Source organism: Homalodisca vitripennis, chromosome 8, assembly GCF_021130785.1.
Source record: "Homalodisca vitripennis isolate AUS2020 chromosome 8, UT_GWSS_2.1, whole genome shotgun sequence".
Taxonomy (NCBI): Eukaryota; Metazoa; Arthropoda; class Insecta; order Hemiptera; family Cicadellidae; genus Homalodisca; species Homalodisca vitripennis.
Genome location: NC_060214.1, coordinates 113,539,253 through 113,555,855, shown reverse-complemented (window position 1 = coordinate 113,555,855; position 16,603 = coordinate 113,539,253). Strand labels below are relative to the sequence as shown.

Genomic DNA, 16,603 nt, shown 5'->3' with positions numbered 1-16,603 from the left:
ACAAACAGATGACGCAATAGTTGGTCAGCTGCTACTTGTTGCCATAACTACACAGTTTGGTTCGTTGGGTGTTTACATTGTGCTAGTTTTGTGTGTTATGCTGAAAACTGTTGTTATTGCTATTCTGCAATTGTGTTCAGTAAAACTTACACTGCATTTATAAACTTCTTTTTTCGTGTTTATTTGTTTAGTGATGTATATTTTATTGTTGGATTGGTGATGAAGTAAAACGCAAGTTCCAATCAAACTATTGATTTTAGGTGAAGTAAGGTTATATTGTAGGCCTGTGTATATTTTTATATACTTTTTATATAATTAGTATTTTACAGTCGTCTTATTTCATTGAGTGAAATAGAATAGTTATAATATTGTTTCTAAACTTTTGACAAACTTGAACAAAAATTGCTTTTTGTTGTATTTTGTATATATTGCAGTATCTGGTTAAATATTACTGTAACACACCATATTATGCATGATTTTTGTTAAGTTTTTCATGCTCTTTCATATGGTATAGCTAAAAAAAATATTAAAAAATATTGTATGTATAATTTTTTGGTTCAAACTTGAAATGTATTTTTTCATTTTTTAGTTTTTTGTTATAACCTATATTCTTTTTGTGTAAATAAAAATAAAATTATAATATTATATGGAAAAATACCTTGTTTTATAATTCACAAACTATAAAAAAAAATTATTCAAATCGGTTGAATAGTTTTTTTAATATAGTTTTTTCCCCACACAATTGCAAAACAGAAGGAAATGCTCCTGCAATTTATGCGTATGACTTGGGAAAAATGCTGTGGCACTCAAAGGGTTAATAGTTTTTTAAATATAAAAATAGTAATAAATAAAAATTTTTATTTAATATTTATTTTTGTTAATTTAAGGATATTAAGTTTTTTTAGGCAGAAACTATTGTTTTGTTTTTTTTTCTAATAATTTAATAGTGTCTCTTAGAAAAACGTCATGTTATTGTTAATTTCAAAATAAAATGCATCTCTTCTGCTAAAACAAACTCAATTTTTACAGTTTTGCCATAATTGTACTGAACAAATGAGGAAATTAACCTCTTACTCTCAACAGAATGTCCAATACATATATCTTCAGCCCAAGACATTATGTTGTACAGATATAATTATTTTTTTTTCTTTTTACTTGAGCCAGGTTGTCACTGAGTCGGCCATTTGTTTATTTTTCCCTTCTCCAACTGCAGTGTTGGCAGTCTGCCAAAAAAAAGCTCCATCAAAAAAGTTCAATGGGTTTATTAGCAGTAATGGTTGAAATTATATGAATGGAAGTAAATTGAAATTTTAATAATGTAATAAATTAAATTTTATCAAGTGCATGTTTAAAAATTATACAAAAATGTATAATTGGTACTAAAATTCTGATGGGTTATTCCAGGCCCCCAAAGTGCGATCGAAGACTGTGATACTTGTGAAGAATTTGCCAGCAAAAACCACAGCCAGTGAAATCAGAGAGATTTTCTGCAAGTTTGGTGAACTGGGGAGGATACTGCTGCCTCCCAGTGGAGTTACTGGTAACTACATTCGCATGTTCTGTACCACCTCGGACTACTGCAATATAGGAGCACCTCACACAGGCTTCACCGAGATTGCATGCAAAATTTCAAGTCTGTAGCTCATTTCATACTCGATATATCCGAACAGACATACACACAATCGTACAGCAAAGAAACTGCTTTAGGCAGGCAGAAAAAATATTTTGCCAGTTTTACTAAGGCTTACTCTTATACTGAGTAAGCTAAATAAAACTTCATGAATATATTAATATCTACTAAGTGATATGTCTTCTTAAGTGATAAGATGATAATCTTCAATGGTGCTAAGCAAAATCCTTACTTTTGTCTTTGTAGAAGTAGAAATGAACTTTCATCTAAAATTGAAATCCTACTGATGAATATTTTAATATCGGTTATAAAAGTTGTTATTTTCACAATATGTGAAAATTAATTATTATTTAACTTTAAATAAAATAGTTTTACATTAATCTCTTTACAATTGGAAGGTTTCGTTATGAGTTTTATCTGAACTCATTTTTTCCATTGTATTAATAATATATTTTATTTCAGCGATTGTAGAGTTTTTAGAGCCATCGGAGGCCAAGAAGTCTTTCCACTCTCTGGCCTACACCAGATTCAAGAATCTGCCTCTGTACCTGGAGTGGGCCCCAGATGACACATTCACCGATAAAGGTAAGATCAAACTTTTAAATACAGAGTGGTCATATAACACTGATTCAACTCGTTATGACTGTTATAAAGGATGATTACAAAATGTGTTTGTATTTTATTTTGAGATTGAGGTCTGAATTCACAGTAATATGAAACTTTACACACAAATTCGAAAAAGTTAAATCGAAATCAACAAGTTCTCACAATAAGAAAGATAAACCAGTAAGATTTACTTCAATGAAGCGGAAACATCTGTCCGATGATTGATACTCAGTTTATTATACAATGTTGAATACTCTGTGTGCACGCACCCGCACGTGCGTGTGTGCACACACACAACACACACACACACCATCTCTTATACTGAGTAACCTAAATAAAACTTCATGAATATATAAATATCCTTGTAATAGGTTTTATTTTTTGTTACTTTAGCAAATGTAATATGTTTGTAAACAATGTAAATGTTATGTAAAAATAAATTCAAATTCAGAATAGAATTGGTAATATTTATTTTCATAGAATGAATATTTTATTACAACATTTATAGGAAATAAGATTCTGATAACATTTTTCACAATTTTGTGTCATTATAAGAATTAAATGTTATATTATATTACAAAATGTAATGTATATATAACATACAACAATAACAAATGTCCGAAATCCTATTATCCTTTCAAACCTTCCATTGTCAATAACAAACTTTAAACAAATAAGAGTTAAATTTTATTGCATACACTGCTATATATAGCATAATAATCTTTAAATGGATGTCAATATACTAGAAAAATTATAAAGAAATGTTTATGCGAATTAAATTATTTTTATTTTTAGGAAATATAAAGAACCCTGATAAAATGGAAGAAGATAATGATGATAAACAAAAAGAAGATGAAAAAGAGGGAGAAAATAAGGGTGAAAATGAGGATGAAGATGAAATTGAACCCGAGCCTGACACTGTGCTTTATATTAAGAATCTCAACTTCAACACAACAGAGGAGAGCATTAAAAAGGTAGCATTTACAGTTGAAACATAGTCATTTCCAGTTTAGTTACTTTATTTTTTTACCGCAAACTGTTATTAATTATGTTTCCAGTTACAGAAACTGTGAGTTAACATTACCGGTATATAAAATATGATTATTGGCCAGAAGATGTATGATAATTGAATACTAAAGTAGACAGACGTATTTAACAGTATATAAACCATGGATGATATTGAAGATAATAATTAATCAGAAATGATCCAAGATTAAGACCTTACAAACAGTGGCGTAACTAAGACTTGGTTTTGGGGGATGAATCTGCACCTGGCTGTGTAGATTTCTAACTGTTTTTAACTTATATACAGTATTGAGACAGTTTGTCATGTTAAGCAGTTTTATACTGCCTCTTCAACCGACAATAGTCACTGCATCACACACTTTGGTGTAAAAGTAGTTCTGCATTATCAAAACAAAATTTTACACAGATTTGTTATACTGGAACAAAGTTTATACACAGACTACCGAGTAATATTTTGCTACAGCCAAATTTGAGTAGGTTTAAAAAACAATTATAAGAATATTTGCTTCAAAGGCCATTTTATTCATTGCAGAAGTTTGCTGAAAGAATGGAGTGATGTCAGTTGCTTTGGGTGGTGATACATAGTTATTTTTATTTGGTTTTAGTTCAAAAACAGAATTGACTAAAAGTTCATTTAAACTATTTTATTTCTAACACAGGGGTTCTCAACCGGTGGGTCGCGACCCCCAGGGGGGTCATGGGACGGGTCTGGGGGGGTCGCGAGATAGGTGATAAATGAAAAAAAAAAACTAAAAAACTCAGGCCATATATACCATATGAGCGGCGAATATCAAATGAAGCGACATGAACTTATTTACAAACTGAGTTGAGTCCACTTGTTAAATACAATAAGTATATTTAATCAATTTAAAATTAATAAATACTATTTTAAAATAAAACTATAATTAACAAAAAGGAACAAATTTAGCTCTAAATGACTCAAAATCGCTGCTAAAAATGATGGTGCCTGCCGCGCCGCTTGTATCGTAACGTAGGCCTTATTGTTGTGAGACAAAATTTGTTTATTCTAAAAAAGGCACACTACACAAAATACATTGCAAAAAATACATTTTTTTAAAGTCCAGCAGAATGACTTAATGAGAAACTTGAGCTTGCTTTGAATTAACTAACTGTAGAATGTCTGGGTTGATTTTTGTCAAACACAAAATAATATCATTTTCCAGTGCCAAACGATTTCTTGATTTGGTTTTTAAATTCACCATTGTGGAAAATTTTTTTTCACAATTGTAAGAAGTAGAAAAAGGTATCAAAATCTTCAATGCTATTTTGGTCAATTCTGGGTGTTCCTTCTTTATACTTAGCCAAAACTTGTCGGGACAAACATCGTCAAAAGTTTCAATGACTGATCACTTGATATATCTATCAGTTCATCGTGGAGGCCAGCATTAAATTCAGCTTTTTGAACAGCTTTTTCGGAAAATGGTTTTGTTATCCACACAGATCCACTTGTATCTTTAACAGGAATATAATCATTCAACTGCTTTATCAAGGCTTCAAGATGTGATGATATGAGTAATGAGAGAGATGATGTGTCAATGGATGTGTCACCAATACTTGAGACATACTCCTTGAATTCTTGTGTAAGTTGGAAATTTTCAAAGTCTTCATCTTTTATTCTTGTATTCTAAAGAGTAAGTTTTCTTACAAATGCATTTACTCGGTCTTGAGCACACAAAATAGTTGTTTCTGGTTCTTGTAGGGATGAGTTCAAAATGTTGAGATGAGAAAAAATATCAGCTAAGTAAGCAAGCTTTATTAACCATTTTTCATCGCTGAAAAAAATGGGAAAGTTCATGTTTACTGTCCATTAAAAAAAGCAAAATTTCTGATCTCAATGAAAACAGCCTACTCAACACGTTACCCCGGGACAGCCATCTCACTTCGGTGTGGAATAGCAAATGTTTGTGCAGGGCTCCTACCTCTTCACACAAGTTTTCAAGTAATTTACTCTGCAATGGTCAACTCTTGACGTAGTTAACAACTTTGATAGGCTCAGCCAAAACTTGACGCAAGTCATCCGGCATTCCTTTAGCTGCCAAAGCTTGGTTATGTAAAAAAACAATGCCCCCAGTTTGCATTTGGCATTAACGTTTTCAACCTGGCAATCAATCCGCTGTTTTTACCCGAAAGGGCTCTTGCACCATCACTACAAATTGAAACACATTTGTTCCAATCAATTTCAAATGGTTCAGTTGCCTCAATGAACACTTTAAAAAGACTTTCACCTGTGGCGTGGTCTGGCAAAGATTTGCAAAATAATACATTTTCCTTAATAGAGTGACCACAATCATAACTAATAAAACACATAAACTGAGCACAGATAGCAATGTCAGTTGATTCGTCGCATTGAATCGAAAAAACGTGCTTTCTTTTATTTGCATCTTTTACTGGTTCTGAACATCTTTCACCATGTCTGATATTCATCGTGACACAGTGTCATTTGATAGTGGAATTTTTTAGCTTGTCAGCTTCTTGAGGATTAATCATATTTGAAACCATATCGATTGCGGCAGGAAGAATTAATTCCTCAGCAATGGTATGTGGCTTCCCCACTTTAGCAATCTTTAGCGCTACCTCGTACGAAGCTTTGAGGGCATTTTTGCTAACATCAGTATGACTTTTAATATTTACCTGTTGACTGCGAAGGGACAGCAGTTTTCTCTGGAAAAACTCGACTGGTTTGTTTTTCAGCGCAGAATGCTTAGTTTCAAGATGGCGCTTCATTTTTGAAGGTTTCATGCTTTCAACTGATAAAACTTCACTACAAATAACACATTGAGGTTTGTTTTCAAGTTCAGTAAAACCAAACTGTAGATATGCATTATCATACTTTCGGCATTTTGGTTTTGAGACTTCGGAACTACTTTCGCTACATGAAGCTTCTCTTTTTAAAAACTTATCCATTATTAATACTAAAACTTGAGTGTTCAATTTGAAGATCAAAGTACGCACTATTTCTCAAAACGTCAGGCAGTCGACTGGCACACTGGCACAGTGGCTTGTCGGAGGACGAATTGCGCCGTGCGATGGCTGCTTTAAATACACCACGCGTCAGTTCTGTAAATAAACTGCGCAAAGTCTTTGCCTGCTTTGATATTGAAGAATTAAAAATGATTAAAATTACTTTCGTTACATTTATTACCGGATCGTTTATTAATTATTAAGAAATCAGTGCTCACTAACGTTTTTATATAGTTTTGAATAGTGTTTTTTATGTTTTTTAAAACTAATTATTGCTGTATTTTTGCATACAAAGGCTTACTTTACGATGTTACAAGAAGGGGATCGCCAAAATTCTCAACCTAAAAAGAGGGTCACAGCGTTGAAAAGGTTGAGAACCACTGTTCTAACAAGTTTGAATGCTGTATATTAATACTTATTTTTTAAGGATTTGTTTTTTTTTTGGGGGGGGGGGTGTTCTATCCCCCTAATCTTGCCCTTAATTACGACACTGCTCACAAGCTATTATAAATAGCAATTAAAATTCGTAACCCTAATAAAGAATAACAGATTAAGTATAGGAACAGGGGAACAACGCTTGTTAACACTACTCATTTTTCTCGTTAACAAACTAACTTTCGATTCAGTTCAAGCCCAATATTACCAGTCCACAAAAACTAAAGTTAAAAAAGTTATGAATTATGGTTGAAAAGATAATTGTTCTAAAGGAAAACTCTAAACTTTAAAATTTTTAGTTCCATTGTGGTTAGTTTAAATGGAAAAGTTGAGTTTTTTGCAACTATTTTAAGTAGTCTGATAGGTAGCATTAAGCACTTTGCTTTTAAACTGTCGTAAATTGTCAATATGTCATCAATATATTGTGACATTTGTAATTTTGTTTTGTTTGTTGTGTTATTGTAGCACTTCAGCAAGTGTGGCCGAGTAGCGAGTGTGACGATTGCACGCAAGAAGGATCCCTCGCGACCGGGTGAGCTCCTCAGCATGGGGTTCGGCTTTGTACAGATGACACGTCAGGCTGAGGTGAACCGTGCGCTGAAACAACTGCAACACTCCACACTCGATGATCACCAGCTGGAACTCAAACGCTCAAATCGCACATTGCAGTGAGTGCTACTTATTATTAGTGTGTGAATGTAAGGCATCCTTGCTGGGTATATTATCAATTTTTAAAACTTGAAAAACACATTTCTTTATTTTTTATTTTTACTTTCCATTGGGAATTGAAATTACAATTGAATAAAATCGGAAATTACAATTTTATCAGAGTTACCAGCACATTGTAAATCCTTTGAAAATGGAAGCATCAAAAGCACGTTCTTGTTTTTATCAATAACGTTACATTTATTTCAATTCAACATTCTTTTATAACTTAAACTATTATAAATTTAGGTTTTGCTGATACCTTACAATACATGAGAACTGTTGTTTTAACCAGATGTATACAAGTTTATTTTATTTCTACAATTTAAGTTTTGTAACTTATTTTGCTATATAAAAAACCATGGCCAGACGAAGGGAGAGGGATAAGCTGCCCTGGGTGCAGCGACTATAGGCTCTGACAGAGGGAGCACCATATTTTCATAATTTCATGAATAACCTTCTTTTCATTTGCTTATTTTATATAAATATAGATTATAATTTTTGAATGTAAACCAGTAATGTAGACTATACTGTGGCTTTGTTTTACACTAAAAATATGGCTTATAAATTTATGGTTAGGTATAAGAGAGAATTTAATAGTCCTAAACTCACCAATTGAATATGTTTTTCTTTTTTGTTCAATAAAGACATTTTTCATTTCATTTCACCATAGTTTTAGGCTAAAGCATTGAGCTTACAGGCATAAATATGATATTCCAAATATTAGATACAGGTCCCATAGGTTAGATAACTATGTCAATTTAACTTTTTATATTTATGTTGGTTGGGGAGAGGGCTACGAGGCTACGATTGCCCTGAACGCCACCAACCCTAGGAAAAGCCCTGGGCAAAATAACAGTCCATATCACCACATAGCTTTCTGTTGTCGCCTTCAAAGAAGTTTGCCAACAATGAGGTCATTTAGTAAATTACACTCTGTAATTGAATTTTACACTATTTGGAAATTCTCTGTTGGTGGCAAATCGTCATCTACCCCATAATTTCTTCAATTCTTGAGAGAGGTGTTGATGACTCAGTGCCTAAACTGTTCTAGACTCTACAACGGATGATCGAAAAGTGCCAGATTTACTTATTTGAGATATATTATACAGGGTGTCCAAAAAGTCCCGGGTCAGTTAAATATTTTTCAAAATATTTAAAATAGAGCTACAAAACCTTACACAAAGTTACTGGACATAAAAATCTATTTTATCGCATATTCAGTGATCCGCTACTTCCTCAGGGGGGCGGCCTGCTAGGAGTCAGAAGAAAATCTTAAATGTAAGCATAGGTTGATATGCATATCAAATAAAAGGTTTTTATTAGTAGAGTACAGAGCCGCAAACCCGACCTCAAAACGGATAACCGAGTCAAAAATGGCAGCCGTTCAAAGATGGCTTGAATTTGCAACTTAGGTTAATGTAAAAAATAAACTGATGAGCTTTTTGATTTTAACTTTAGTAACCCAAAACTCCGATCCCTCTCAGAAATAATGAAACTTATTATTCTACAACAAAAATTAATTGTAAACAGTTTTGGGTTAGTTTAGGACTTTTTGGACACTGTATATACTTATAACCACACCCAACCAGAACATGTCTCTTTGTTTCTTCTGGATCACTCTTGCTTGATGTTGATATTTCAAGAAATCCTGTAAAAAATGCACTTATCGTAAATTTCCATTTTCCTTGGGCTATCTAATCAAGACTCTCAAGACTTACACCCTTCTTTTTAAATTTTTGACACTGTTCATGTACACTGACATCACTCATAAAGTTTTCGCTATAAACTACTCATTCGGTGGATTTCAGTAGCACTAGCAAACATATTGACTTTGCAACTGGCTCTCAGGTGAGGATCAGTCATATCGGCCATGTTCCAGTATCCATAGCTTTGGAACTTCCAATTAAAGAGGTGTTCCTTTTGCAAATGTAGACTGCCTTAAGATGGATATCCTCTAATTTGAGGATGATGAATGTGTTTATTCTGACTTACAATGCCATTCGGTTTTGTTTCACAGAGAGAGTGCAGATGCTAATAGAAAGAAGAGTAATGTGGAGAAACAAACCGGGACTAAGATCTTGGTGAGGAACATTCCCTTCCAGGCTACACAGAAAGAGGTCCAGCAACTGTTCGAGTAAGTATATTATATGTTTTGATAGTGTAATCCAAATTGGGTACCATGTATCAAGAGATCAAACAACTATATTTCTAATCTTTCTTGTATCTCCTGAAAATGATTTTCAATTTATAGATTCAAATTCTTTATTGTAACAGTTTACATAACATATATTCTTTTAATCCGGCACAGCTAGAAGAACGGGTGACATTGTCAAGATATAAAATAGAACTTAATATTATATCAGTTATGAAACATCGTCAAAGTCAAAAATGTAATTAATCAAGTATAATGTTATACAATTAAATATGTACAATGTTATTATAATATTATAAAAATCAAAAATAAAATGTTATTAATTTATTGTATCACATAGATACCCTTCAGTAGAGTAATTTTTTTTTCTTTTAACATATCTGAAACTTTTATTTTAAATTAATCGTCTTTTTGTATTGATTTAAATCTAGTAGGCAACTTATTGTATAATTTTCTTCCAAAATATTGTAGTGGACGCTCAAACAAACAAAGTCTATGGATTGGAAAGTGCAACATATCTCTATTTCTTGTATTGTAATTATGGTTGTAGTGATTTGCAAAAAAAGCTAGAAATTCTGCCTTAAAAACAATAAGCATCTCAGCACATAAACCAATGGACAGGTTAACAGATTTCAGTCTTTAAATATTCCTTTGCATGACGTTCTTCTTTTGGAAAATGTCCAAATTCTTAAATATTTCTTTTGGATTTTGAAAATGTCTGCCAGCCTACCAGAACTTCCTCAAACTTCAAAGCCGTATTGCATGACTGAAGCAAACATAGCTTGATAAATCATAAGTTTTGTTTTTAAGTCAACAACATTTCTTAAGATTGACATCTGGAAACAAGCTGAGTTGAGCTTTCTTCCCAAAATTTGAAAATATTCAGTCCATTTTAGATTTGAGTCTATGTGGATTCCTAAAAAACTTGCTGATTTCAAAACTTCAATGCGTTGACTCTCTAACTTGATGTTAAATTCAAGATGGTTCTGGCTTTGAACAGTTTGAAAACTGACTAATTGAGTTGTAGTAGAATTCGATTTTAAACCATTTGCTGTAAACTATCTTGATAATTCAAAAAGAGAGTCTTGAATCAACCTATGAAGGTCAATACTAGAAGTGGATTTGAGAATTGCTCTTGTGTCACCTGCATAGAAATGTGAAAGTTTGAAATCCACATTTCTATTGGAACTGTAGGATAAAACTGTCACTATATGTTTGTTTAGGAAACAAACTACTATTTTTTTTCCCCCTTGGGGCGGCCTACTGCCATGCACTTAAGCCTCAAGGGCTTTTTGCGCACCCCAGAAACACACCATGAGGCCCACCAGTCTACAACTTCAACAGTTCAACAAACTGCCGAAAACAACCTATCAAGTCCTCCTGGGAAAATTCACCACCCCTGTCCAAACTACCAAAGATGGCATACCGCTCTCTTGCTATTGCAGGGCAATCAAAGAGCAGGTGCTCAGCAGTCTCCTCCTGCTCATTACACCCTCCACAGAGCGGATCAGTAAAAAATAATCCTTTGTTTGAAGTTTGTTTTTGACAATGGAAGGATTGTGAAGGGGACAGGATTTTTACCGGACATTTGCTATCGTTCATTTGGTGTTGTAGGTGGTTGGTCGACGAATGCAGACCTATTGTGACCTGTATTCTGTATTTCAGTTTAATAATTAGTGTTGTGTTTAGTTTTATTAAGTGCATGTTTTAGAGTTAGTGAGTTTGATACACAACATGGTGATTGTGATTCCTGACTTACGCGTGTCACAACGCTCTGGTGAAAGCTAGTGTAGTGTGTATTTGTTTATTTTAACCTAATTTGTAATTATGTGTTAGGTTAGTTATTTACCTGGAGAAGAGATCAGATTGCAGATCTCGAAACGTAGTGATACTAAATTTTTTGTATCACTGAACGATGTCAATGTCTGGAAAAATCCTGTCTCCTTCAAAAAAGAATCATCTATTACAGCAATTATTTGCAAAGTACACATTGGTCTATTATACTTTTAGTCCACACAAACTACAAATCAATAAACTGAAAGGATAAAGTTAGTGAGCAAATACTTAAACTTAAGGTGACTGAATATTAAGTGATTGTTCAACTGTATTTGTCAGTCCAACTTGTCTTTGTCATCTGGATGTTACAAAGTTCCTCGAGTTATAATCATCTAACAGGAACATGAGAGAAACTCATCTGATCATTTAGTGCGCTCAGTTATTTCGCACTCAAACATATTCTTGACTCTTGACTCTTATTGTTATTTCAATAATGTTTTTCTACAGGACGTTTGGAGAGATCAAAGCGCTGAGACTGCCTCGGAAGATGGTCGGCACAGGGCCTCATAGAGGATTTGCATTTGTGGAGTTCCACACCAAACACGATGCGAAGGTATGTTGTCTAAGGATGAAGTAGCTCATAAAGACGTTATAAATGGAATGAAATCTCTTTAGCGCACAAAAACATTTCTCTTCTGCAGAGTGTTTAGAACTTCTATGGAACCACTTTTAACATTTTTTTCTTGGATTTAGTTCTAAGGCCTATGTGTGTGGCCAGGGTCCTAAGTATGTAGTTTTCACACCTCATTAATACATTGAATCTAATTAATACACAAATTGAATTTTTAGATATTTTGAGGTTTAATGTATGAGCACTGTCATGTTAAATTAATTAAGTGTTCTGTTCTTGCTACGCATGAGGTCTTTTTATTATTCGGGGTCATTCTATATCAAATCATACGATATTTTAATGAAATGTCACCCACCATCTCTGATTTTCGTGAAACTTTGCACATTTGCTTATATGTTTGCCATAAGAAGACCTGTAAAGTTTTATTGTTCTAAGATTTATACTTTTTTATAGCTTTTAAAAATATCAATATTATGGTAATTTGGTTTTACAGAATTGCTTACAGGAAATGTGTAATATTTACAGGTCATTCCGTATGAAATCAACACACTAAAATAAAACAATTTTACTTCACCATCTCATAATTTAATGAAGTTTGGTATGAAGGTAGGTTTTCATATACATTAGGAAGATTACCAATTTTCCCTTAAATATTTGAAACGGTTTCAAAGTTACAGCTATATAAAATTTCTTAAAATCCAACAAAAACCCGGATCCAACCGGAAATCAAAATTTTGAATTTGATTAAAAGAAAAACTTTTTATGACAAAGTATGTTGCGTTGTATATCAAAAGAAAGTGCATTTAAAACAGAGTAAAATGATACCACTTCCATCTCTCTAGCTTGATCAGGAACTATAGTGATTTCAAAATGTGTTGGATCCGATTCTTTGGTAGATTTTAAGAAACTTTACTTATCCATAACTTTGAAACATTTTAAATATTTAAGGGAAAATTGGCAATTTTCCTAATGTATATGTTGATTACCTTCATACCAAATTTCATCAAATTCTGGAGATGGTGAAGTAAATTGTTTTATTTTAGTGTGTTGATTTCGTTTGGAACGAACTGTATGTATTACTCATTTCCTGCAAGGGATTCTGTAAAACCAAATTATCGCAATATTGTTATTTCACAAATTCTAGTAAAAAAAGTATAAATCCTAGAATAATAAAACTTTACAGGTCTTCTTAGGGCATAAATATAGATCAATGAGTAGTTTCATGTAAACATAAAGTAGTGGGTGACATGACCTGGGTGATTTTATATGGAATGACCTTTGGAGAATTGGTTGGATCACGTTGTTGGTGTTCCAGAGAGCAATGCAGGCATTGTGCCAGAGCACCCATTTGTTCGGGCGCAGGCTGGTGCTGGAGTGGGCGCAGCAGGAAGAAACAGTTGAACAGCTCCGCAAGCGGACAGCAGACAACTTCCGTCCAGGTACATGCTACATTTAGTTCTGGGAGTCAATGACAATGGTAGAGCAAGCTTTTTACTGGATAAAACCAGTTCCGAAGGATAATTTTTTCGTAGAGCATTATCTAAACACGTTAGAAGTAGTTAGAGTTTTAGTTCTAATACCACTACAAGTCCTTTGATACGGATTTGAATTAGATTTGCAACAATTCCGGTGAGATCGTTGAGTTTAGCTACATCTCACCTTCCACGTAGTGCAGCATCTGCAATCTGTTACTGACAGAGACTTGAATATGGAGTCCACGTCTATGAACATCTTTTTTATAAGAACTATTAATTGATATTTTTTGTGTATACTAATGTGCATTATAATGCACTATGAAGGTTATAGTTCAAAATAATTTCATTGGTTATGTACAGCACTACTGTGAATTGCTATTATAAACATGAACCGAATTCATTACACCAATTTCTCAATAATAGACTATCCTGTCAAAGATTGTTAAATTAATTTCAGTGTAGATGTTATGCCTTCGATCAAATTAGGATTTTGTGTTTTATTTGGTTTGAAAGTAATGGGAAAGGGAAGTTGATATTTTAATAACATATTTCTTTAAAATAATTGTTTAAAAAGAAAGAGACTGATCCCCTTGTAAGGTTTATTCTGTCTGTCTTCATGGGCCACTGGCCTGTGCGAGGATCTTATCAAACAGAATAAGGGGGGGAGTCGATACTACAAGGTCGATAGTATTGATAAAATTGCTACGGTCACAGACAGGATTTGAACTTGCGCTATCTCTAACTACATCCAAAGTCCAACGTGTTAAACCGCTCGGCCTTGGTTCTCTCATATCTACTGTCAGTATTTTCCTTTCATACTTCTTGCAATTATTACAGAAGATGCCACTAATAATTTTAACCTGGAAATACCTTGTTTAAAGAATATAAGGCCCATTTTGTCAACAAAATTTTTTCAGATTATTTTAGTATAAAACTTACAAATTCTGTGACATTTTGTTTTAGAAAAATCTCAGAGAAGCAAGAAGAGCAAAGCGGACCTGGAAATTGAAAACAATGAAGATGATGAGTGAAATGAGATGTTTGCACGAAAGGATTTATTGGTTTGAAACATACTCAAGAAGTCATGGATGAAGATTACAAAATTGCTAATGAGAGACTTAAGTGAACATTATGTACATAAGTGTAATTATGTAAATAGCAACTCTTTAAGTGCAGGAATTCCAACACGCAATATTATAAATTTACTGTTGTTTTGGCTCGGCCTCAGGCCGTAAGTAGATACTTTCAGACATTTCTGTAAATTCATCTAAGATATCGCAATTTATCACATATATGGTCATGTTAACTTAACCCTCCAAGTGGTAATTAAATCACTTTAAAGTGCTGGGCTGTTTTGAATCAAAATGCATGGTTTCTTAAGATACAAATATACATTCAAAGATCATGTGTTATATATCATTCTTTTCAGAAAAACATGCTTTAGGAAATAAATATAATTCAAAACAATTACCTTTTCTCTAAAAAAAAGTCTTGATGAGTGGTACAACATATTTTTTCTTTTTGTTTTTTTTTAGATGTTGTAGAGGTTGTAAATGCGTTTTAAAACATTATTTTTCCTTCTACTCAAAGGCTTACAAAGTAGAGCCAGTGCGTAGAGAAATCTCTCCTACGTTGTTATACGAAAATCACGGAATAATTAAATAAACCGTTTTTACGGCAATTTTAAAAAAATGAACATATCGCACAGTGCAATAGTAGCACTTGGAGGGTTAAAAGTTATATCTCTGGCCATATTTTGTAAATTTATATTATAACAAATTCAAGTTTTGAAATTTTAACCCTTTCACTACCATCATCCAGTTTTCTGGACATCTGCAAAACTAATTACAAAACGTAATAAAAAACCACATTAGAAGTTATTTGATGTGAGAATCATGTTTGGAATCAAACACTTTATATTTAGATAATGCTTTTATAGAAATAAATCCGCATATGTGTGTGCTCATACAGTAAGGAGTACCAGTCCCCTTTTCACTCCTGCTAAATGTTTGGAATTCTGGCTTAAGATGTTAATAATGTTAAATAAACTGTACTTTTGTAGTGCTCTAGTTTTATAAGTGTGTTTTATAACTGCTCAAGACCGAGTATGTTTTACAAAAAATTACTTATGTTTATGTGATTTACAAATTGATTCAAAATATTTGATAAAAAAACACTCCTAAAGTGTTATTTATTTATTTTTCCCACGATATTTGTATATTGATCAGAAATATATTAGTACAACTAATGATTGTAGACAAAATATTGAGTTTGATCTTCACTATTATTTTTAGTCAAATTAAAGAACATAAAAAAAAATTCAAAAGAATATTGTAAAAACCCATATTTTAAGTTATAATTAGAACATTTTAGTACCACAAGCTAATTTGCTCTGTATAGACGCACAACCTAGTTTCTCTTGAGATCAGTAGAGGGATTTTCCGTAAGGAAAAAATTAATCGTCAGCCTCGTTTAATGGAGGTATAAATCGGAGGTTATGAAAAGGTTTAAAAATATGAAACTGTAATATTTTTCCCATATTATATTTTCCCTAGCTAGATACACTAAAACAACTATCAAACACATAAATAATATTTATATCACCAAATAAATAAGTAATTAGATGGAAGGACCTCACTTTAAGGGCCTATATATTGTTAGTTGATGGTGATTCAACATTTATTTAAGTGTCTAAGTGTCAACAGTCTAAGTTCAACAGGTGTTTAAGTGTGACATATGTTTGTGAGAAAAAATCATAATTTAAGTTTTATAACCTTTATGATATCTTCCCACTTCGACCTCCTACAAAAGTTCACTCACTCTCAGCCAACAATTATATATTTTGGATGTATCGATTGTTGCTTACCAAACACTAATTTTTTGTAAAAGTACACTTTTTACATTTTTATTTTATTTTTATGAAGTAAATTTTATTTTTTGACAATCTGCTGGTTGTCTGTAGGCTGAAGTGTCTATTTTTGCTGCAGGCCAGTGGGAAAATAGCAAAACTGTACTGTATCAAATACAGCACGACTTCAGCATGTGAATGAGGTGATGTAATCATCAAGATAAATATATGAATCTGTGGCACTAACGGGGTTTACTGTGGTTATATTGAAAAACAGCCTGTGTACATCAGGCATTTACCCGACTTGTTAGTTGTGTGACACCGTTCTGGTAAA

The 16,603-nt window shown here is 32.9% G+C and overlaps 1 protein-coding gene across 1 annotated transcript in view; it reads left to right on the top strand.

Moving 5' to 3' along the window:
- LOC124367929 (probable RNA-binding protein 19) overlaps positions 1-15,582 on the top strand; it is a 29,810-nt gene extending 14,228 nt beyond the window's left edge. Inside the window, 8 exon segments of the mRNA XM_046825136.1 lie at positions 1,405-1,540; positions 2,093-2,215; positions 3,032-3,210; positions 7,145-7,347; positions 9,405-9,521; positions 11,823-11,928; positions 13,262-13,385; positions 14,385-15,582. Of these exon segments, the coding sequence (XP_046681092.1) occupies positions 1,405-1,540; positions 2,093-2,215; positions 3,032-3,210; positions 7,145-7,347; positions 9,405-9,521; positions 11,823-11,928; positions 13,262-13,385; positions 14,385-14,452 (1,056 nt within the window). The 3' untranslated portion in view covers positions 14,453-15,582.
- The last annotated feature ends 1,021 nt before the right edge of the window (positions 15,583-16,603 follow it).